Raw genomic sequence first — 25145 nt, 5'->3', positions numbered from 1 at the left:
CCTAACTGCCCTTCCCTGATCGGGTCACCCCTTATTGCCCCCCCACCTGCTGCCAGCCTGATTACCCCCAACTTCTCCCCCACCAACCTAATTGCCCTCAACTGCACACCCTCCCCCCCCCACTGGTCTGGTTGCACCTAACTGCCACACTCCCCTGCTAGCCTGATCACCCCTTACTGTCCCCCTTGGCAGCCTGGTTGCCCCCAACTGCCCCCCTCTGCTGGCTTGGTCACCCCTAACTGCCCCCTCCCCCACCAGCCTGGTCGCCTCATGCAGCCTGCTGTTCAGTTGTTTGGTCATCCCTCACCAACTCCCCTGCTGGCCTGGCCATAGGCAGCCATCTTGTCAGGGTGTGAGGGTTAATTTGCATATTACATCTTTATTATATAGGAGGATGCTTAACCGTTGGCCTGTCATGCAAAAAGTATTCAATAAATACTAGTTGAATAACAACAAAAAGATGGATGGTGAATGAAGATGTTAATGCTCATGAATTACCAGTCTCTTGTGAGTTACAGATAAACTTATCTAGCCAGAAAGTTGTAAAACTTTACTTTCTTATTAGGTCTAGTAATAATTAATGTCGTTTTCTAATACTTTAAATCGAATTTATTTAAACAATACAACAAAATTTAATCAACAATATAGTTGCCGTTGTTTTCTACTACTTGTGCCCAACGCTCAGGAAGCATTTTAATCCCTCTGTTGTAAAATTCTTGTGATTTTGATGCAAAAAATTCGGTCAATGCATTTTTGAGGCATTCTTGATTATTAAATTTTTTTCCAAGAAGAAAGTTTTGCAAAGAACGAAACAAATGGTAATCGGAAGGGGCAATATCAGGAGAATATGCAGGTTGAGGGAGAACTTCCCATTCCAACTGGCGCAGTTTTTCAGCAGTGATTCTTGCAGTATGCGGTCGTGCGTTATCGTGGTGAAGAATTACGCCCTTCCGATTAATCAGCGCGGGTTCTTTTTCTCTTAAAGCTTGGGCTAACCTTTCCAATTTGGCACTATACACTGCACTTGTAATGGTTTGGTTAGATGGTAAAAGTTCATAATGAAGAATTCCTTTAAAATTCCACCAAACACACATCACTTTTTTCGCATGCAAGTCAGGTTTTGGCGTGGGCTGCGGAGCCTCATTTTTGTCCAACCATTGAGGCCGCCTTTTCAAATTAACATACAGCACCCATTCTTCATCTCCGGTAACAATTTGCTCTAAAAACGGCAAACGGTTTTGACGAGAGAGGAGCGAACTGCAAATTGTGACTCTGATTACGGTTGTTGTCGGTCAACTCATGAGGAACCCATTTTCCAAACTTTTGGACTTTGCCAAGTGCACACAATTGATTGGAAATTGTTTTTTGTGAACAATTTAAAGCTGTCGCAAGCTCTTGTTGGGTAATTTGAGGATTTTGCACCAAAAGAGCTTGAAGAACTTCTTGATCAAAATTGGACACACGGCCTCGACCACTCTAGTCATCTAACGAAAAATTTCCCTCGCGAAATTTCTCAAACCAACTCTGGCATTTTCTGGCGCTAACTGCATCTTGACCAAGAGCACTACAGATGTTTTTTGCAGCCTCACTTGCTTTTCTTCCTAATTGGAACTCGTAAAGCATGCAGTGCCGAATATGCTCTTCATCCGCCATCTTCTTAGCCCTAGTTCTGCAACAAAAACCAAACCAAACACAAACTTTTTCAAGCAAAACTTGTTAATTGCACTTCACACGTTCTATAGATACCACGTGTTTGAAGGTTATGTCAATACAAGTCAACGCCAAGCAAGATTTTAAACGAATGTTAAAAAACGACATTAATTATTACTAGACCCTACTATTCTCACCTCTAACTCCACTAAAAAAAAAAAAAAAAAAAAAAAAAAGGTGAATAAACCTTAAACGCTTTCCATCCCTGTTAGCCAAAAGCAAAAGCTCCCATTATTTGGTGTATATGTATACATGTATACGATATATACTTGCTAAAAGGAACATTCTAAGAGCATATTAGGAAGCCTAATAGCAAATTACACACATGTAACATGTTTTAGGGACATACTCTCTGTTGCTGGGTGGCTTGTGGCCTGCTAAATTCTTGTCCTCTGTTTTGGGTTTCTTGCTGTCATTGGCTCGATTATCATCTTCATTCTAGATGAAAACAGAAAGAGCTGCTAGGTTTGAACTTTATAGATTCCAGAACTAGTCACCCCCAAACAGTTTATCCCTGAAAAACTTCAGTAGGAGGACAAATGTAAAGTAATTCATTTAAATAATGTTTAGTGAAGTAGGTTTTAAGGTTCAGTAGTAATCTCCTATTTTATATAAACAGAGCCCAAATATTAAAACAAATTTCCTTTAGTCTTTTGGGGCAGGGTGTGTGAAATTAAAATTAAGATACAATTCACATACCATAAAATTCAATCTTTAAAAACACACAATTCAATGGCTTTTAGTATATTCACAGAGTTGTACAACCAGGGCAACAACCAATTTTAAACCATTTTCATCATCTTAAAAAAGTCACCCTGTACTCATTAGAAGTCACTCCCTATTGTCTTCACCTCCAGACACTAGCAATCATTAATCTATACATTTTGTCTTTATAAATTTGCATATTCTAAACAGTTCATGTAAATGAAATCATAAATTGGTGCCATTTGTATCTGGCTCCCTTAGCATAACATTTTATTTATTTTAAAATATATTTTTATTGATTTCAGAGAAGAAGGGAAAGAGAGGAAGAAATAGAAACATCAATGATGAGAGAAAATAATAATTGATCAGCTGCCTTCACCACAGCCCTACAGGACCAGGGCTGACTTACAAGTATTGATATAGAAAACTTGGGAGGAAATTATAAAAGTGAAGTTTAATGGAGGGGAGGAGATAAGGGGTATTCCTTTTAGAGGAAGGGGATATTTTCTTGTAAATAATATAGTTTTAAGCAAAAGAGTAAAAAAGGCTGATATGGCTCAGTTGACTGAGTGTCTTCCCATGCGCTAAAAGGTTTCCAGTTCATTCAATTCCTTGTCTGGGCACATACCCAGGTTTTGGGTTTAGTCTAAGGCACATGTGTCAAACACAAGGCCCGCGGGCCAAATCCAGCCCGCCAGGCCTTGCAATGTGGCCCTCACCGCGCTGTCATCACTGCACTCCGCTGTCAGTTTATGACATTGTCAGTTTATGACTGTTCAGTAAACCATTCGGCCCACGATTTAGGCTGGATTTTAGATTTTGGCCCCTTCTCTGATTGAGTTCGACATCCCTAGTCTAAGGTGATCAGACATCCCGCTTTTGGCGGGAGAGTCCCGATTTTTAACAATTTTAAAACTGAAAATTTCCTCATGAGAACTGAAAAGATTAGGCTGTTTTTCTCAAAGAACCTCCATTATATAGGTAAGTTGTTAAACTCTTCCCATTATATGTCTATTATCCTCCAATCATAGATACTATGAGTTTCCACATTTCCTGGATCTAAAAAAAGCTGACCTTAACTATATACACCTAGCCTCATTTCTAAATCCAAATTATCTTGGAAGTATTTAGAGAGCTATATGCCAGCAGATGTTTTTAGTTCTGAACTTGCAGATATGGGTGTTTGAAAAGGGAAAAGAGCTGGGCAGAGTTACATACAGTGGATTGGTGAAATTCTTAAGGATGTGTCAAAACCGGTAAGACAATGTTTTAGCTGGAATTAGTAATTTAAAAGATGCTATAAGAGAGAAGTGTGACAACCTGGAGAGTACATATCCCAACTAAAGACATTTCAAACCAAAATTTGAAGGACCCTGTGAAGGCTAGTTTGCAATCTCTGCTTCACTCTCCCCTCTACACTGGCCAGCACACTCTGGACTGGTCCATTTCTGTCCTAATCAGAAACTGCGCTGCTTCACAAAAGGAGACAGGCAGAGGCACAGTGGTCTTTGGAAGACTGTTCTATCTGTAGCCTCAACTGAGCCTCGGGTTAACCTCCATTTCTCTCATAGCTATGACTCAACTAGTTATTTTTGGCTGAGATTTCCACTGCATTTCAGATTCTGATGTTGAAAAACAAAAACAACCACCAACTCTTTACAAACCTTATGTTTCCTCTTGCCTTTACTGGAAACTTTTTCTGAGGCTTGTTTCTGAGCCTCTCTTGTGTGCTTCTCCGGCACATTTTTCTTTTCCCCCTTCGGTGGCTCTGTTTCTTTGTAAGGCTTTCCTGGTATTCTAGTCAAGAGATTCAGGTCAATCTTCACAATGAGTGGATACCTATCATCAGGCTCACTAAGGGGTGAAAGAAGTTCCTTCTCTTCCATAGGAGAGAACATTCGTTGCCGGAAAAAGCTATCTTCTTCCTCCACTGAGGAGGGTTTAACGGGAGTCCTATTACTCTCAGGGTACTTAGGAGTTTGTGAGGAAGGAGGAAGGCTCTCGCTTTCATCCGAATCTGAGGATGAGGTATCTGTTTCTATGATTTCCCTTGATTTCTGGGAAGATTTACTAGTTGACTTGTATTTCTTTTTCTCTGCTGAAGGGCGAGGGGAAGATTTGGACTCCTTTTTTATATTGGGTTTCCTGGAGCCTTTGGTGGCTGCTTTGTGTCTGCTGGAGGGCATGCTAGTAGCCATGTCTACGGGGGTTTCGCTTTCTATCTTCAAACCTCCTCGAGGTTCTTCAGCAGCCGTCTTCTCAGTCTTTTTGGGTTGTTTTTTGCCTACAGTTCTCCTCTGTGTTGTACTGTCACTCTGTGCGGGAGACTTCTGCCTCCCACGCCCACTTTCTGATCCCTTTTGAGCAGTTTTGGAATCTCTTCCAGGAGTAGCGGAACTTGTTTCTTTAGGTCCACCTGGGTCAGTGTAGCTATTCCCAGTGCCCTGTTCTCGGCCTTCCTTTTTATAGCCTTGAGATGAGGGGATGTTACTGTCCACAGAAGAAGCTGGTGACACTTTATGTGGGTTCACTTTATTCAACCAGTTATCAAGTTGCCATTTGTTTGTTGGTGGTGGTTCAGGCTGAAAAACAGAGAAATAAGTATGCTTTTTTCTATACTGAAGCTTTTCCCTCCTTTACAATCTCAGGAAGAAGAAAAACACTATGGCTAATGCCTCAAAGATTATTGGTTTTTTCATAGTTCTGTGTGAACGAAGGCAAAGGGCTGAATATTGACTATCACATCTAATCACCTGAATGAGAAGATATAAGCTGAATTACATACATAGCCTTTAAATACTAAGTATTCCTACCAGGAATCCATCTTTAAATGCAAAATTTTAAAAGACCATATAATAACCAGAAAGTAAACAAATGATGTAGGTACCAACAGAGATTTTAAATCACATTTTATCAACCTACAGTTGATAGCCATATACTATCAACCTATAGTATAGTCTTATACTGTAAGACTCTTTTTATCTACAATGACTACATAATATAAATTAACATGTGAAAACACAAAAATAACGACCAAACAAAAAAAAAAATCCAATAGTTTCATGACCTGAAATATGACCTCAAGTAGTTCATAACTAGACCAAATGTTTATTCAAATAACAAGAAAACTGAAGTACTAAGTTTTCCTACAAGATAGTTCAATTTCTTTTTGTCAGAATATATAACTTTCTTTCCTTCATCTTTTATATTTGAGTCAGGTTTCAACAGGCATCACCAGGGGCCTTAAGGGCCTACGGAAGGTACCCCTGCCTCCCTCTCACCTCAGGAGATGCACTCTGAGATGGCTCATTTGCCTCACTGTCACTGGAACTACTTTCACTCTCTGAGTCAGATCCAGAGCTGCTTTCAGATCCACTGTGGCTGCTAGAATCATCCCTGGAGTTATCTGCTCCTTCACTATTATGGTGTGAAGGTTCAGAGTTACTAAAAGAGATAAAACATATAAATGACCAAACGTTTCTTTTCTTTTTTACAATGACAACAGGAAAACATTCAAATCTGGCAACCAATTTTAAGAAATAAAAGAATGCCTACCTTCCTGGTGTACTCCTTGGCATTGTCTTGTCACAATCCTAAAATTAAAACATGAGAAGAAATCCATCTACTTAATGTGAACAATATGTGAACATTTCATTAAAAAACTGGTTTCTCTAATATATGCATCAAGGTTTACTTAACACAACATACTGTTTTAAACTAAAAATAACTAATTGCCAGGATGAGAGGAAAAGCTTTGTTAATAGTTCTTGTCAACAATCTCATGCTTCCTGAGTATATTCTGATCCCTGATAAGTATTAAGAAAAAGCCAATTTTCTGTCCTGGCCGGGTGGTTCCGTTAGCGGGAACACGGTTTCACACACCAAAAGGTTTCAGGCTTGATTCCTGGTCAGAGCACATGCCTAGGTTTCAGGTTCGATCCCAGGTTTGGGAGCATATGGGGAGGCAATGGATAGATACTTCTCTTTCTAAAATCAATAAAAATATGTCCTTGGGTGAGAATAAAAATTTTTTTTTATTTATTTAATGGAGGTATAAAGACAGAGCAGAAAAGTACAACTTTCCAATGTTGGAAAGCAGGAATTAACTTATTTTTAAATAACTGGATCATAAATGTATTTTCAATTAGAATTCTTATTTTAAAAAAATAATGAAAACAAATACTGTATGAGAATGGCAAAATCATGTAGTAGTAGACACACCTGTTCCCCATCACTGTCTTCACTGCTGCTTAGCTTTAAGTCATCTTTTAACATACTAGAGGGAAAAGGCAGAAAGGGTTATTATTTTTGGAACAGTTTATCATGGCATACCAGAGTATTAAATATCTACTAAGAATTCTACAAATAATCACTGTGATAGCCAAATAGTCAATTGAAAAACAAAGAAAAGAATCAGTAAGTCTTATTCTGTCTGTTACTCTGTTCATATTCAGAGTAACAATTGAGAAATAAGTAATTTAAAATTTCAGAAACTCCAACTTTTTCATAAGTAATATATTCATTTTTCTTTTCTAATTAAACAAAAGCCACCTTCTAGAAACTCTTATACTCATTTTTGTTATCTCTAATTTTTCTCTAATTGTATATACACATTAACTATTAAAAAAAATTATTATATTCATACCCAACAGTCCACTGAGAGATATAGCTACTAAAAAGAAGGAAGATAAAATAAAAGCACCAGCAATTCTCTTTCATTGTCCCTAATGTTCTATAAAGAGATCTGTACAATTAAATAATTGTGTAAACCAGAACACAAAAGTCAAAGTTGTAGTTCACTATGAAAGATGAGTGTCCTGTATAGAAGTAATGATTATGGATAAGAAACTTTGCTATACCATAAAAATGACCATGTATATGTTGAAAATAAATTCTATGTTCCAAATCTTCCTTGATCAAAATTCAAATAAATTCAGAAAACAAAAAGACATGTTTTTCTTAAGGCCATAAACATCAAAATTAAATTTAAAAACTGAGCCCAGCTACCATAGCTCTGTGGTTGGGTGTCCACCTATAATATAAACCAGGTCACGGTTTGATTCCCAGTCAGGGCACAAGCCCGGGTTGCAGGCTCGATCCCCAGTGTGAGGCATGCAAGAGGCAGCTGATCTATGGTTCTCTTCACTGATGTTTCTCTCTCTCTCTCCCTCTCTCTTCCTCTCTGAAATGAATGTTAAAAAAGATTAAAACGTGAGTAACAGACCATAGGAAACTCCTTGTCTTTTTATAGAAGAGGAAAAAATAATACAAATATTAGGGAGAACTACAACTGGAAAATTTTAATTTCTCATTACTAGTAGTTCCATTACTTTTCTTTTAAACTTTCATGATAATCTCCACTCAGTGGGAGAAATTTTTTTTACTCTAATAACTACTTACACTATCCACTCAAAGCTTAACATGAGTTTCTAAATCTGACCCCAAATTCTGATTATCACATACAAAAATGACATGGAAACAAAGTAACCAAATGATAATAGAATTAAGTGTTTTAAGGCTGGCTCAATTAAGTGGGACAGAAAAAAAGTTTTCTTTTGGACAAGAGCTTAGTGCATTTCTATGACTGATTTCCTATAAGCAAATAACTTACTTTGAATTCCCCCCAGCCTTTATGATTTAATAATGCAGCTCAATGAACCTATTCACATGTGAATATGCTAAAGCTTTTACCAGAATACTCAATGTCCTGCTTGCTTTTTCCCTCAGTAACCAAAGTGACATGCACATATATGGTAAGCCCCCATTAGTTCTTTGCATATGAAAAGATACGATAAATAGGAATATAATTTGAATTCTTCAACAGTGAAGTGGGACTGGTTGCATTTATATATTTTCATTCTCACTCAGGTCTCATTTATGGTCATCTAAAGAGGTTGAGATTATTAGTATTAGATTGTAGTTATGGCATAAAGCTGACACTATTTCTGGCCACAGTTTCTTTAGAACTTTCTTTTATTCACGCAAATGACTTGTGGTCTCAGAAATTGAGGCGTTCATTATTTTTCAAAAAATTTAAATTCTTTATCGTTTAAAGTACTACATAAGTCACCCTTTTCCCCCATTGACCTCTCCTCAGCCACTCCCACCCTCTAGCACATGCCCTCACCTCCCTACTATCTGTTTCCACTGAAGGAGTTAATTCTGGAATTTATTATCATTTGATATACTACCCTATTAAATTTTGATGTTTTCTCCAGGTTCTGCCTACAAAATGAAAGTAGGGAAACTTAACAATACCAACTACGTTGTTTTAATATGCTACATTTAGAGGTTAAATGGAGGGACTACTAAAAAGAATCCTTTCTTTTTTAGTGTCTTCTTTATTAAAAACAAATGATCAGCACACACTCAGCACAAATACATCCCCAAGAGATGGAAATAAAACCTGTAATCTCAGAGCAGAGGTAAGCAAACTATGGCCCACAATATTTATAAAGAAAGTTTTATGGAATGCAGCCATGGACTACGTTCATCGATACCCATGATTTATGGCAGCTTTCATGCTATGATGGCAGAGCTGAATAGCTGAGATGGAGACCATCTGGATCTTAAAACTTAAATGCCTAATTATTTCACTCTCTGGCCCTTTACATAAAAGTTTGCCGACCCCTGCCTTAAAAGATAAAGTACATATTTCTAAGTGTTGTCCTAAATATCCAGAGACTACATGTAGACATTTAGAAAAAAAGACAAACATTAAACTTATTAAACAATAAACTTACGATTTAGACTGATGCCCATTTGAGGTTTTAGAAGAAGGATTATATCTTTCTAGAATAAAAAGAAGGCAGAAATCAGCAACTAAGCTAGGGCTATATAGATTGTAAAATATCAAAATACCTTCAAGGAAATATAAATCAAAATGACAAGATATAATTCTTCATTCATCAAATTTGTGACACTTTAAAGTCCAATAATATGAGATACTAGTGGAAATAGACATGCTCATATACTGTTGGTAGAACAATAAATTCATGCAATCTTTTTGGAGGGCAATCTGATAATATCTAGTCAATACTGTCAAATGCACATGTCCACTGACTTAGCAATTATGATAAAAGAAATTTACCTTACACGTATATCTGGAGGAATACATAAATATAAACACACACATGGATGTTTATTATAATATAGTTTGTAACAGCAAAATCTGGAAACAAATGTCCCTCAAAAAGGGACTAAATAAATTATGGTACTTTTATACAATATAAACACAATTTTAATGCTAAGAAGAATGAACTAGAGCTTTATACTGATACAAAAACAGCTATAAAATAAATTAAGTGAACAACACAGGTAATAAAGAGTAGGTGCAGCTTATGATCCCATTTGCCAATAGTTAATTTTGGGGAGAGATAATGGAAGTTGGGGGGGAGTAGAACTAAGAATGAGATATTCTTAAAAGGTTTAAAAGAGAAAATGTAAATTCTCTGCTCTATTTTCTATATATTCACAATGTCAGGTCCCTTTTTCCTATAACTACAGCTTTAATGCTGAAATAAGAAATAGACATATAAACTTTGTTAATATTAAAAGGGATAGTCATCTAGTTTCGATTTAAGATCACTAAAGGTAACACAATAAGTATCAAAAGTTCCATATTTTAGCTCTCAAAATAGCTTATTATCAGTATAAATCTATCTTACTTAAGAAAGAATTGCTCTTAACAAAGATAATCTTAGTTTTGTTACAGAACTATATAATGAAGCCATTTGCTACAGTTGCTGACCTTATCCTAACCTTACCACCAGCCATCAGATCTTGGGACCATGCTTGAATTCCCTAAGGCTATCTTCCTCTCAAGGAGGTGGAAGGGGGATTGTGTAGCAGACAGCAGACTTTCTTCCCAGACAAAAAGAATAAACAAAAATACAAATAGGAGAAGATCCATTGTAAGCTACAGTGACCCCATGGAATTTTGCTGTCATAGAACCAAGTATCTTCATAAGAAGATGGAAAGACAGAATGGCTCTTGTTTTTATAAAGTTTCAATCAAATTGAATTCATGAACTTTGTAGTTCAAGTACTTAATAATAAAGTTTTGATCTCCAATGATCCTTAATTCTTCATTTTTTAAGCATATCAAGATTCAGTTGAACCCATTACTAATCATCAGATGACAAAACTGGGATAAGATATGCAAAAATTTATTAAAGCAATATATACTGTGACCATGAGCTAGGAAAAGTTCAAGAAAACCAAAAGTAAAAGAAATACTCACTTTGTTCTCCAGGGCCAAAGTTGGACTGCTGAGTCTCCTATAATAAATGGGATATAAATTATATAGTAACATTATATGGAAAAGTTTTATTAGTGAAAAATGCTTCAAATTAAATTATTCAATTACAGGTAATTCAATGAAAAAGTATGTTGAATTCCCAAGAATGCATAAAAGAAACACAAAAAAATTTAATGATTCCATCTGATTGGCCTCAGCAATTCCACAGATAATAATGAACTTTCCCAGAGCTTAATACAAAAAGCAACCTAATAGTGTTTATCATTCATTTCTTTTCAGCACCATCCATAGAACTCATATCCTAATTTAGAGGCCTGGAAAAGCAAATAATTTAAGATTCTTGATCTTAAAAAAGTGTTTAATTCTTTTCTTTTTAAAAAGGTAATACCAAGAGCTGTATACCAGGGTAAATAGCTGTACAACCTATACAATCTCAAAAAATACCACCTTTACAGACTAAAAAAACCCAAATGGTATTTCCATGTAATTTTTCTCCCTCTCTCTGCTTCCAGAATCTTATAATTAAAAACTTGAAGAAACTGTCATATACTTCTTAATATGCCCTATACCAGTGGTCGGCAAACTGCGGCTCGAGAGCCACATGCAACTCGCAAGCCACGGTTTGTAGCTTTGTTGACTAATGAGTTTGCCAACCACAGACCTAGACACTCGATTCCAATAATTACAGGCTGTTGTTGTTCCTTGTGATTAAGCCCCTATTCCAGTGGTCGGCCAACTCATTAGCAGCAAATCTCAGCTCCCGAGCAGCATGTGGCTCGCGAGTCGCAGTTTGCCGACCACTGGTATAGAGCACATAAATACTCACACGGTGCCCAGTACTCAGGAAGCACCAGTAAAAAGAAAGTCAAAATGTCACTATCGTTGAAACGAGTTTCCAAACGCAACTTTTACAATCAGAATAGCTGTCTCACATGTGTAAATTGTCCATTTTTCTAGGTTAAGTCTGAAGTACACCATATAGTACTGAAATCACATAAACATCCCTAAATGCCTATTTAAAATAAGCACAATTGCCCAGCCAGAGTGGTTAGGTGGTTAAGCATCAATCTATGAACCAAGAGATCATAGCTCAATTCCTGGTTGAAGCACATAGGTTGTGGGATCAATCCCAGTAGGGGGCGTGTAGGAGGCAGCCAATCAATGATTCTTTCTTATCATTGATGTTTCTCTCTCCACTTCCCTTCCTTTCTCTGAAATCAATAAAAACATATCTTTAAAAAAATTAATTAAATAAGCACAGTCTTCCTTTAATGACATAATTATCTGTGAAAGAAAAATCCAAACTGTATGAAACTTAAAAATATAGTTTGCTATTAAAAAAAGTTATATTCAAGAAGGGTACCAAGACCACCTAATGGTGAAAGAAGAATCGTTTCAACAAATGGTGCTGGGACAACTGAACAGTCATATGCAAAAGCATGAAGTAGGACGCTTACTTCAGATATTAAAAAAATTGAATCAAAGATCTAAATTTAAGTGCTAAAACTACAAAACTCTTAGAAGATAACGTAGTGCCAAATCTTAATGACTTCAGATTTGACAAAGAATTCTTACATATAATACCAAAAGCACAGGACACAAAACAAACAGATAAATTAGACTTCATCAAAATGAAGAACTTTTGTGCTTTAAAAGACACTATCAAGAAAGTGCAAGACAACTCACAGAATGGGAATAAATTTTGGAAATTATATTATCTGATGAGACTGATATCTACAATATATAAAGAGCTCTTACCACTTAATGGTAAAAATACAAATAATTTAACTCTCTTGGGTTCTCACTTCCAAGATAACTAAGAATAGAAGGAACAATAATCCTGCCATAAAAGGCCACAGGCATGTGCAGCCTGTTCATGGCACTAACTGCACTGATACCTGCCTAAGGATCAGGCCATTACGAAGTTCCTCATTCAGTTAGGATGACTCAGTGGTTGAGAATCAACCTATGAACCAAGAGGTCATGGTTTGATTCCCAGTCAGGCCATATGCCCGAGTTGTGGGCTCGATCCCCATTGTGGGGTGTGCAGGAGGCAGCTGATCAATGATTATCTAACATTGATGTGCTATCTCTCTCTTCCTCTCTGAAATCAAATAAAATATATTTTTAAAAGTAATTAAATTTAAAAGAAGTTAGTCATTCAAAATATAGCAGAGGCCAGGGCTATTAAGGACATTTCCAAAGGGAGTATCACTGATGCCTATGTGCCTGTATGTAAAACTATTATTACTGTGTGAATTGTGCCATTCATAGCAAGGCAGTCAGGAGTCAGTCTCGTGAAACCCAGAAACACCCCCACACCGATTTAAACTTGCAAATGCTGCCCCATGACCTCCACCAAGGCTCATGCAAGGAGCTAAGCCCTTAAAGACTAAAAGAAAAGTTATCTAGAAAAAAATGAAATGGAAATTATATATTGTTTTTTAAAAAGACAACTGAATTGAAAAATGGGCAAAGGATCTGAATATACTATATATTTCTCCAAGGAAGATATACAGATGGCCCGTAAGCACATGAAAAGATGTTGTTTGATATAATTTTTCATCAGGAGAAATATAAAACAAACCCACAATGCAATAAATACCATTTCATACTCACTAGGATGACTAGAATCACAAATACAGATAAGAAGTGTTGTCAAGGATATGGAGAAACTGAAAGCCCATAGTGGGAATGTATTATAAATTGGTGTGGCTAGCTGCTTTGGGAAACATTCTGGTAGTTTCTTTCTTTTCTTTTTTTTAATAGTATATATATATATTTTTAAATATATTTTATTGATTTTTTACAGAGAGAGAGGGATAGAGAGTTAGAAACATCAATGAGAGAGAATCATCGATCAGCTGCCTCTTGCACACCCCCTGCTGGGGATGTGCCACAACCAAGGTACACGCCTTTGACCTTTCAGTCAGCAGGGTCATGGGGACCTTTCAGTCAGAATCGAACTGGGGACCTTTCAGTCAGCAGGGTCATGCTCTATCCACTGAGCCAAACCGGTTTTGGCTCTGGTAGTTTCTTAAATGATTAAATATAGTTACCATATAAGCAAACAAAATGAAAATATGATCACATAAAAACTTGTACCAAAATGTTTACAGTAACATTATTGATTAACAGCCAAAAGTTTGAAACAACTCAGATGTCATTCAACTGATGAATGTATACAAACTGTCATATACATTATACAATAAAATATTATTTGGCCATAAAAAGGAATGAAGTACTGATACATGCTACAACTTGAAAGAACCTTGAAAACATTTTGCTAGGTAAAAGAATCCAGGTGCAAAAGACCACATATGGTATAATTCCATTTACATGAAATATCCAGAAAAGGAAAATCTCAAGATAGAGTAGATTAGTACTTGTATAGGGCTGCAGAGGACAGAAGAAAAAGAGGTAATAGCTAAAGAGTAGAGAATTTCTTTTTTGGGTGATGAAAATGTTCTGAAATTATAGTGATGGTGGTAGCACATGTCTATAAATATACTCAAACCATTGAATTATATACTTCAAATGGGTGAATTGCATGGTATGTGAATTTTATCTCAATAAAGTTATCATAAAAACTTATAAATAAAGCAGTGTCCAAAAGGTCACTCCTGTGAACTGTGTAAAAATGAAAAGAATTGTCCAACCAGTGTGGCTAAGTGGTTGACCTCCTATGAACTGTGAGGTCACAGTTCAATTCGATTCCTAGTTAGGGTACAAGTTCAGATTGTGGAGTTGGCCCTGGTGAGGTGCATGCAGGTGGCAGCTGATCTATGACTCTCTCTCACCATTGATGTTTCTATCTCTCCCTCTCACTTCTCTGAAATCAATAATACATTTTAAAAAATGAAAAGAATCCTCCATTCCCTTGAACTGCTAATTTACTTGGTAAGCTGTCTAAAAATTAATAGCACAAACTTTTAAAAAAATATATATTATATATTATATATATATTATTGACTTTTTACAGCAAGGAAGGGAGAGGGATACAGAGTTAGAAACATCAATGAGGGAGAAACATAGATCAGCTGCTTCCTGCATACCCCCCACTGGGCCCACAACCAAGGTACATTCCCTTGACAGGAATTGAACCTGGGATCCTTTAGTCCACAGGCTGACACTCAATCCACTGAGCCAAACCAGTTAGGGCAATAGCTCAAACTTTTAAGTAATTTCTGACTCCTTTCCCTCACGTCCCATAATAGCTAGTTAGTCACCAAGTACTACTGGATTCTATCTTCAAAACATCTACTAAATGTAACACTATCTCTTTTCCATGCAAAGATTTTATTCAGGTCCTCATCTACAATGGCTACCTAATGGATCTACCTGACTCCAGTATTTATTTCTTCACTCAACTACAGCCTCTAGCTAACCTTTCTAAAGTTCAAGTCTTAGTATGTGACATCATTACTCTCCTATTTTTCCTTTTTTTTAAAATTGATGTGAAGGACAGAGAAGGAGGAAGGAAGGGAGGAGGGGGGAAAAGAAGGTAGGGAGGGAGAACCTGTTGCTCCACCCATTCATGTATTCACTGGTGGATACCTGCACATGTCCTCACCAGGGATAGAACTCGCAACCTTGGCACACTGGATGAGGTTTCACCCGAGCTACCCAGCCAAGGCTCTTCTATTTTTCATAGAGCCTCTAATGCAGGGGTGAGGAATCTATTATTTGCCAAGGGCCATTTAGATATTTACTATAGTATAACGTCATCTGCAGGCCATACTAAATTATCAACTTAAAAATTAGCCTACTATATTGGTCAAACAATTACTTAACTCACCCCTAATGCACTGGCAGGGCCAGATTAAATGATTTTGTGGGCCTTATATGGCCTGCAGGCAGGATGTTCCTCACCCCTGCTCTAAATGGATGAAACACAAACTCTTTGGCATGGCATTCACTGATACCTAAGTACTGGAAAAAGAGAATGATAAGCAAAAACAAACAAGGGCCTTGTCCTCATGGAGCTTAACACCCATCTGAATAGTGTCAATGACTATCTTTGTAACTACTCAAGAAAATAAAGGTAAATTGGAAATTATGATAAGTATAAGGAAGGGCAAATACACACACAGTATTAGTCCACAAAGAAGAGTGATGAGAAATGAGACTCAAGACCTGAGAAGCTGGATTATATAGCTTATAAATTTTATAGATCATATTAAAGATTTGTGTGTGTGCAGTTTCCTAAGAAGCAGAAGAATTATACAATGACAAATGCATGCTGTGAAGATCATCAGTCTTGCTATTAAGAAGTGAAGAATAGCTTTGGAAAAACTAGAATGAAAGTAAAGATATTAGGAGATTACTCCAATGGTCCAAGCAGATGATTACAACCAAACTTTTTTGATCATGCACTCCCCATCACTAGAAATTTTCGTATTTTTATCTCTAAAATATGTGCAATTGATCCTTGAATAACATAGGTTTGAACTACATGGCAGATTAAAAAAAACACACTCATATAAGGATCAACTGTATATTTTATTTATTATTAATTTTCTGACATATATAACCAAACTATTGAAATTTTAAAGGGCTCAGAAAAAAAGAATATTTTAGATTAAAATTATACTCATTAATGGCAATACTTTTCATACACACACAAAATAGTGCTTCAAAGAATCTAACAAATATCATAAAGAGACTACCATAAGCACCTATGTTGCCATTCATTACAGCTAACTGTACACTGCATAATTTATTTCAATATATGTGTCCTGAAGCTTCAACTCTGCTTTTTAAGCTTGTTTCAGTAAGTTTCCTGACAAAGAAATGCATTTTAGTGTTCTCTTTTCTCTCCAAACATGATTTCAGTCATTTTCACAGAAGCAGAAAGACCAAATTTTTGGACAAAGATATAGAATATTGAGGGCAACATCAAAAGAGGTTTTAATAAAATGTTACTAAATTTTGATATATGATTAAGAATGGAACTGAATTATCACATAACTCAAAATATCACTGAGTATAAATTCTGATGCTTGCATAATTTCACAAGTACATTATACACAAAAAGCCAGGTTAAAGACATAAATGCATATACAAACTAATACTGATAATATAGATCTGTTTATGGCATACTTGTTTCTGCTTTGTACAATGGCAGATAAAAAGTTCATAGTAGGAGAAAGAAAACGAAAACACTGCCATTTTCTTGTTTGCTCAAAAATGCATTTTAGTGTTATTTTCATTCGATAGTTTCACTGTAGGTATTTTTTTAAAATATATTTTATTGATTTTTTACAGAGAGGAAGGGAGAGGGATAGAGAGTTAGAAACATCGATGAAAGAGAATCATCGATCAGCTGCCTCTTGCACGCCCCCTACGGGGGATGTGCCCGCAGCCAAGGTGCATGCCCTTGACCAGAATCGAACCTGGGACCTTTTAGTCCGCAGGGTGACGCTCTATCCACTGAGCCAAACCGGTTTCGGCTCACTGTAGGTATTTTTTAAGCCACATGTGCTTTAGTGAAGATTGTTGGATTAAGACCAGTTAATATACTTTGTAAATAATGTTAACCAAGCCACACTTAAAATTACAATATGCTACCGCTAAGATTAAATGAATGTGAGCAATTCTATCAACTTTTTCATATTGAGAAGATCTAAACTCTTGGAATACCTCACATGCCAGAAATAACACAACACATACTAAACTTTGTGAGTTACAGATAAAACATTAAGAAGAAAATTATAACACTAAAAGTGTATATTAGAAAGTAAGAAAGAGCTCAAGTCAATAACATTAGTTTCTACTTTAAGAATTTTTTTTTTTTATTAGAGCACACTGAACCAAAGGAAAACAAAAGAAAAAGGTGATCAGGGTCAGAGTGGAAATCAATGTACTAAAAGAGAAAACAATGGAGATAAAAAAAAAACAGTTTTTAAAGATCTATAAAACTGACAAATTCCTAGCCAGAGGAAAAAGAGAGAAGAAATAAATTACAAATAACCAAAATAAGAAATATAAAAAATAAGTACAAATAACCAAAATAAGAAATATAAAAAATAAGGGAATGTTATAAAAACGTACACCAATAAATTTGATGTCTTTGACAATCAGTAGATAAATGCACAAATTCCTTGAAAGACACAAACTACCAAAGCACATTCAAGAAGTCGATTACATGACTAGCTCTACATCTATTAAATAAACGTCATTTTTACTTAGAAACTGTCCTACAAAGGAAGCTCAACAGCCAAAGGGTTTCACAGGTGAATTTTAATATTTGTTTAAGGAAAAAATATCAATTTTATGCAAATTTCCAGAAAATTGAGGAGAAAGTTATGTCCCAACTCACTCTATCAGGTCAGAATTACTCTGATACCAAAACCAGGCATAGATATAACTACAACAAATTTCCACATTAAGTTAGAAATGGCTCTCCCTCCCGGAGCATGCCCTTCCCCCACCACCCCAGGCATGTTACCATTACCTTCCTCACTCTCAAACTCCAAGGGTCCTGCCTTTACTTCCATAATTCAACTCCTAAGCCCATTTCTTCTAGAAATTACATTTTTCTACCTCTGCGATTTACCAAATAAATGTTCTCTTACAGTTTGGGTCTTGGCTCTGAATTCTTTCCTAGTCAGAACTCAAGAACCAAGGTTGCTGAACCCAGGTTTGGTCTGACCCCTGGTCGCTCTGCATAATGGTGTCTCTCCTTGGAATGCTCTTAGAGTGACTCATATGGTTTCATCACTGTTGTATTTTAGCTCCAGGCCCAGATAACCAACAAAACCAGCCACTGCTGTCCTTAGGACCAGCTACTTTGAATAATTAATTACCTCATGGACCTGGTGGCAGCTAACCAATCAGTGGAGACCACAACCCTGTAAGGACACACCTGGAAAGCTACTGAATAGTCTATTAAGACCTTCCCTTGGGACTTCCTATAAAATCTCTACCCTTAAAACCTTTAGGAGGAGGACCCAGTGAGCTCTTAACTCCTTTCCTTCACCTTCCCCCGAGCTGTTACCATTAGCTTCCTCCCTTCCAAGCGCCACGGGCCCTTCTTTTACCTCCATAACTCATTTTCTAAGCCCATTTCTTCTAGAAATTACTTTTTTTTAACCCCTGTGATTTACCAAAAAAAAGTCCTCTTAAAAAAAAAAAGTTAAAAGAAAAGCAAATAAAACCCATTTTAAGTAGAAGAATCACCATAAATGCAAAATGAAAGAAATAGAAAACTGAGAGAACCTTAGATGATTCTTGGAAATGATTGATAAAACTAATAAACCTCTAGCTGGAATGAACAAAGAAAACAGAAAGAGAGAAAATACAAATCACTAATATCAGGTGGGAAAAAGACTTCACTACAGATCCCATAGACACTTAAGAATAAGTACACATCCATCCGTCCGTCCGTCCGTCTGTCTGTCTGTCTGTCTATCTATCTATCTATCTAAAACCCTATATGCAAATAGATCAAATGGCAGAACAACCGAACCAGTGGCTATGACATGCACATGCACTGACCACTAGGGGGCACACATGGAACATGGCGGGCATTGGCTGTGGGGGTATGGTGGAACAGATGGGTGGGGCACCAGATCAAGGTGGGGTGCCAATTGCTGTCATCAGGGCAAACCTCTGGTGGTTACTGAAAATTCTTTGCTCCCAAGCGCCACAGTCCCACACGCGAGAGTCCCACCTGGAGCTTGCACCTGCCTGCCAGCACCGGAGCCATTGCTCACACCCACTACCAGTGCCTGGCACTGGTCCTGAACGCTCAGCACTGTCAGTAGGTGCAAATAGCCGCTGCCACTCCAATTGCCCTTGAGGGCTTCTCCACTTCCCCCTACTCCTGAGGGGCAGCAGATGCCGCTCGTACCCGCTGAGGGCACTGGCCCCACTTGCACCCGCTGTTGGCGCTGACTCCAATCGCTCTGTGCCATCAGGGGGTACAAGCGGGGTGGTGCCGGGTTGGGGGCTGCGGCGGGAAGCAACAGACGGGTGTGGAGTATGAGCTGAGACCCACTCCTGTGCCCACTGCAGCCTTACAACCCATAGTTCCTTTCAAGGTGCATGAATTCATGCACTGGGCCTCTAATTATAAATAAATCTATGTCAATAAATTTGACTACTTAGATAAAATAAAATTACCAAAACTCACATAAGAAAAAAAATCTGAATAGTTTTATATCTAATAAAAAAAATTGAATTTGTAATTTACAAACTTCCAATAAAGAACTCTAAAGGTCTAGATAGTGTCAATGTTAAACTATATTAAACATTCAAGGAAGGATTAATAAATTCCAAAATCTACTTAAGTAAAGATAAGGTTGTACTTTCTTGCTCCTTTTGGGAAACCAGTACTACCATGATACCAAAACCTAAGACATTATAAGAAGGAAAAAAACCTATAAACACCTCCAACCCTGCCACCACCACCACCACACAAAAAAAGACAAATCATTTGAACTGACATGTCAAAAAAAAAAAAAAAAAAAAAAAAAAGGTTAATTCACTCATGAAAAGAAGTTCAACACCATTCGTCATTAGGGTAATAAAATTAACACAAAAAATAAAATTACATGTCCAGTAAAATGGTTAAAACTAAACAGACTGACAATTCCAAATGTAGGCAAGGATGGAGAATAAAAACTACCATACACTGTGGGGGATGGATGTGGGGGAAATTAGGAGTGTGATACAATCACTTTTGAAAATAGTTTTCAGTTTAGTATTAATTTAACATGCAATCAACATATGACCCAGTAATTATCCATACAAAGATCTGTAAATGAATGTTTACTAGTATACTTAATTCTTAATAGCTCAAATCTGGAAAATACTCAATTGTTTACCAAAAAGTGAATGGATAAGTTTTAGTATTTTCATACAACAGAAATGAAAAGTCAAAAATAAAAAGGAACAAATCACTGATATATTCAAGAACATGGAAGCATTCCAAAAGTATATGCTGAACAAAAAAGTGACCCTATATACAAAAGAAATAAACAATGGGATTCCATTTATATGAAATTCTAGAAATGGCAAAACTTATCTATAATTACATAAAACAAATCATCAATTATGTGGGGCCAGTTATAGGAGTTCCCTCATGCAAAGGAACATGAGGGAACTTGGAGGGTGATGGAAATGTTCTAATTATTTTTCTTAAATAGATTTTTATCAATTTCAGAGCTGAAGGAAGAGAAAGAGGAGATAAAACTTCAGTGATGAGAGAGAATCATCGATTGGTTGTCACCTGGAAGGCCCCACTGAGGATGGAACCCAAAACCCAGGTATGTACCCCAACCAGAATCAAACTGGGACCTCCTGGCTCATAAGTCTATGTTCAACCACTGAGTCACACAAGCTAGGCTAATTCTTGATTAGGGTGGTGGTTACAAAGGTGCATACACCTATCAAAACTCAAACTGTATATTAAATATATGTGCAGATTTTTATGTAAAAGTTGATTTAGAAAGTAAAAGACTGGCCCTAGCCAGTTTTACTCAGTGGAGAGAGCATCAGTCTGTGGACTGAACGGTCCTGGGTTCAATTCCGTCAAGGGCACAGGCCAGATTGCAGGTTCAGTCCCCGGTGAGGGGCTTGTAGAAGGCAGCCAATCAGTGATTTTCTCTCATCATTGATGTTTCTATCTCTCTCCCTCTCCTTTTCTCTCTGAAATCAATTAATCGGTATCCTAATATAAAAAAAAAAAAATCAGGGTCCATAACGACCGAAGGCTCCATCAAACACCGAAAGTCAGTCCTGACTGCCGCCTCTGCAGGTGCAGTGATCCAGCAAGACTACTGAGGCGGCTACAGAGCAGGCCCAGAGAGAGGGGCAGGGTTTGATTCACAGCCTCTGTGGCAGCTGTTGATCAGCCCTTGCTTCTTTCTTTCTCTCCTGGCTTCATCAGCAGCTGCGCCTCTTGTTCTTTCTGGGCCTCCACGAGGGCTGCTGATAAGCCCCTTGTGTCTCTGATCAGGCCCGGAGATAGGCCCGGAGATGCTGACTGGCATAGAAGCTGACTAATCAGAACCAAATCTGGGTGAACTCTGAGGGGCCAATGGTTGCATAGGAGGCAAAGCTTTTGATGCTGATTGGCATAGAAACCGATAAATCAGAACCTAATTGGGTAAACTGCAAAGTCAGAACCTAAAATGGGGGCTGAGGAGGGATTTTAAGAGCAACAGCTTTTTGGTATAAGGCAATGGTTGGCAAACTTGTTAGTCAACAGAGCTGCAGTTTGCCAACCACTAGTATAAGGTGTAAGAAAGCAGTTCAATTTTTTTTTTTTTTTTAGCAGTTCAATTTTTTAATGACCAGTTTGGCAGTATAGTGCATACGACTGGCTATCAGTCCAGATATAGGGATTATGTATTTTTGTCTGCCAAGAGCATCTCCTCTTGCTGAAAAAGGCTCCAACCAATCGATATGTTTCTCTCACATTGAGGTTTCCCTCCAATCTTTCCCTCTCCCACTCTCTTTAAAAGATCAATGGAAAAATATCCTCAGGTGAGGATTAACAACAACAAAAAAAGAGTGCCAGGTCTGCTCAGTGGTTAGAATGTCAGCCCTCAGATCCAAGGATTGTGGGTTGGATTCCCGGTCAAGACTCCCTAGACCCAGGAGGGGCATGTGTGAGAAGAAACCAATCTTTGTGTCTCTTTTATATCAATGTTTCTCTCTCCCTCCCTCTCTTCCTTCCTTTATACTCTCTCTAGAAATCAATGAAAAAATATCCTCGAGTGAAGATTTTTTAAAAAGTAAAAGAGTGGTACAGCGCATATACTGGTATGGGAAGAAAGTTATATCTCTAACATAACATCATTCACAAAAATAAACTTGGCTAAATATAAACATAGAAAACAAAATTGCAATCACACGAAAAGAAAAATAATAGGATATATTTATAATTTTAGGGAATGAATAGTGTTCTTTAAAAAGATATTAAAAAGCAAAAGCTATAAGAAAGAGAAAGATATATTGGTATTTATTCATCAAAATTAAAACTTCAAGACCATAAAACTTAAATGGGCTATGGGAAATATATCTGTAACATGTGGTAAAAGGAAATATTAGATTCCATAATTCAAACAAACAAACAAAAAAACATTAAAAAATACTCCTAACACTCATAGGTGAAAGATGCAGTCCTAAGGGTAGAGGATGTGGGCAAATTCATCTATATAGAAATCAAATGGATGGCAAATTTGTAAAGATGAACTTCACTAGCAATTTGGAAATGGAATGCCATTTTTCACTCAAAAGATTGGTGGTCAAAATAACAAATGGGTGTGCATATGAGGAAAAATAGGGAACACAAGTGGGAGCACTGACTGATACATTCACTTCAGAGGGAATTTGAAAGTATGTATTAGGCATATATCAATACTTTCAATACTCAGTAATTCTACTTCTTGCTTTTTCCCAAAAGAAACTTGCATGCACACTAGAAGGCATGAACCAAGATATCCACTATAGCAATGTTTATAGAAATGAAAACTTGCCAACTTAAATAGCAAAGGGAAATGGCTAAATAATAATATACATTTATACTATGGATGCATTTCTAAAAAGTGAAATAGCTCTATATATAACATTATCTATTAATAATTTATAGATAATACATATGTATAACAAGGAAAAGACCTATTTCTGAGTGATTAAAAATACAAAGAAATAATTCTGTAAAGAAATAATGAGAAAATGCTTATGATTACATAATATGCATATAAATGCATATGAACAGTATTACAAATGTATGTATGAAAGGAGCTCGTATGAGATGGAGGAGGCAAAACTGAGGAAGGCTACTATTAGAAGTCCTAATCAAACTACATAGAAGAATGTATTCTTGTATAATTTGAATAAGTTAATGTTTAAAAAATTCTGATTTTAGTTGAGCTTGGAATTTTTGTCTGAGGAATCTTTTTCCATATAACATAAATATGGTTTCTATGTCGTATGGAAAGGAGTTTCTCAGACAATAGTTTAAGAAGACCTTACCACCTGTAGCCTAGAAACCAAAGGCGTTTGCCAACAAACTTAAAAGTCTCTTCCTCATATTGCCTTGAAAGCTTTTCAAGTATCTCTCCATTTAAATCTCTCTTGATTCTACTATCTGGTTTTATTTTTCATAGCAGTTATCACTAGCTGAACTTATCTGTTTATTCTCGTTTATTGTCTGACTCCCACTAGAATGGGAATGGCAAGACAATTTTGAATTCATATAATTTTAGTCAAGCCATTAAGAGTTTTCTTACAGTATCAAAGATACATTTTATTTACTTACCTTAGTTGGAAAAGGAAATTTGGAAGGTTCTGTTTTGCATGGTGTATGAATAGCCGTTAGAGGGGGAGGCCATGAATGCGTCATCTCCTGAAATGTAATTATTACAGTTTGTTTTCAACCAGGTCAAGGATAAAAATTACACAGCTAAAAACCAGATTTGTATTATAAATGCTGGTTTCATGATTGTTCCTCTAAAGGTATACATACTTAGTCGATAAATATTAATTAAGCACAACTGTGTGCAAGGCACTTTTGGGTAGGTAATAGGAAAATAAATAATATACACTCTCTGGTGTCAAAGAGCTGGGAATTAGAATGATATAACCTTGTAAACAGTTACAGAAATTAGTCCTGTAATCAAATACAAGGCACATAGTAAAATGCTACTGAGGAAGAGGTTGCTGTGGGAGTGAGAGGAGAGAGATAATAATAATAAAAGTAGCTAGCACTGTGTACCTGTAATGAGCCAGACATTATGCTAAGTGTTTTACATGTCTATTACTCATATAGTGTTCACAATCACATTATGAGGTAGATAGCATTATTATCCTAAGTCTATGAAGGATGAAATTGAAGCACAGAGATTAAGTTATTTATTCAAGATCACACATTTAGTAAGTAATGAACACAGAATTTCATCCTAGGATGTCTGGCCACAGAGGTTATTCACTGATAGGAAATATTAGTCAGGAAAATCAGAAAACAGATATCAAAAGCACATGAGCAAGAAGACAAACAAGCACGGCCATAAGTCTGATTTTATTCAATACCTGCTGTCTAATCATATGCCAAGTATGTCCAAGTGGAGGTTTGGATAAGATCACAATGTGGATATTAGGGAACCAGGGGAGAGAGAGATATTAGGCATGGAATAAGGAGGGAGTGTTTTATTCTGGCATTTAGCTCAAAGTAAACCATTATACAGAGAAAAATACAATAAAGGTAGCATAAGCTTTAAGAATTTATCTTATAGCTTATACCCATATAGTTAAGATACATGTTCAAGCAGCTCACACTAAAAAAATGAAAGCAACCTAAATGTCCAATAACACAGGAATAATTAAATAAATTACCAGACATCCATACGATGGAACATCAAGCAGACAGTAAAATGAGAAATTTAAATACTGACATGAAATGATGTCCACATATTATTACTAAGTAACAAACAAAAATCACAGTCTATGTTCTAGTAAA

General features: G+C 36.7%; 1 protein-coding gene across 2 annotated transcripts in view; it reads right to left on the bottom strand.

Moving 5' to 3' along the window:
* AFF4 (ALF transcription elongation factor 4) overlaps positions 1-25145 on the bottom strand; it is a 70725-nt gene that overhangs the window by 18892 nt on the left and 26688 nt on the right. For both annotated transcript variants that reach the window (XM_084886565.1, XM_084886564.1), the window contains 8 exons: positions 23949-24035; positions 10658-10694; positions 9159-9207; positions 6637-6691; positions 5971-6008; positions 5697-5859; positions 4080-4997; positions 2060-2148 (listed from right to left, as the gene is read on the bottom strand). In XM_084886565.1, the coding sequence (XP_084742691.1) occupies positions 2060-2148; positions 4080-4997; positions 5697-5859; positions 5971-6008; positions 6637-6691; positions 9159-9207; positions 10658-10694; positions 23949-24035 (1436 nt within the window). The remainder of the gene's footprint in view (positions 1-2059; positions 2149-4079; positions 4998-5696; positions 5860-5970; positions 6009-6636; positions 6692-9158; positions 9208-10657; positions 10695-23948; positions 24036-25145) is intronic.

The sequence above is a fragment of the Pipistrellus hanaki genome (genome assembly GCF_964339955.1).
Source record: "Pipistrellus hanaki genome assembly, chromosome: 5".
In the NCBI taxonomy this organism is placed as follows: Eukaryota; Metazoa; Chordata; class Mammalia; order Chiroptera; family Vespertilionidae; genus Pipistrellus; species Pipistrellus hanaki.
The sequence above is the reverse complement of the archived record's forward strand: the minus strand, read 5'-3'. Positions and strand labels throughout refer to the sequence as shown.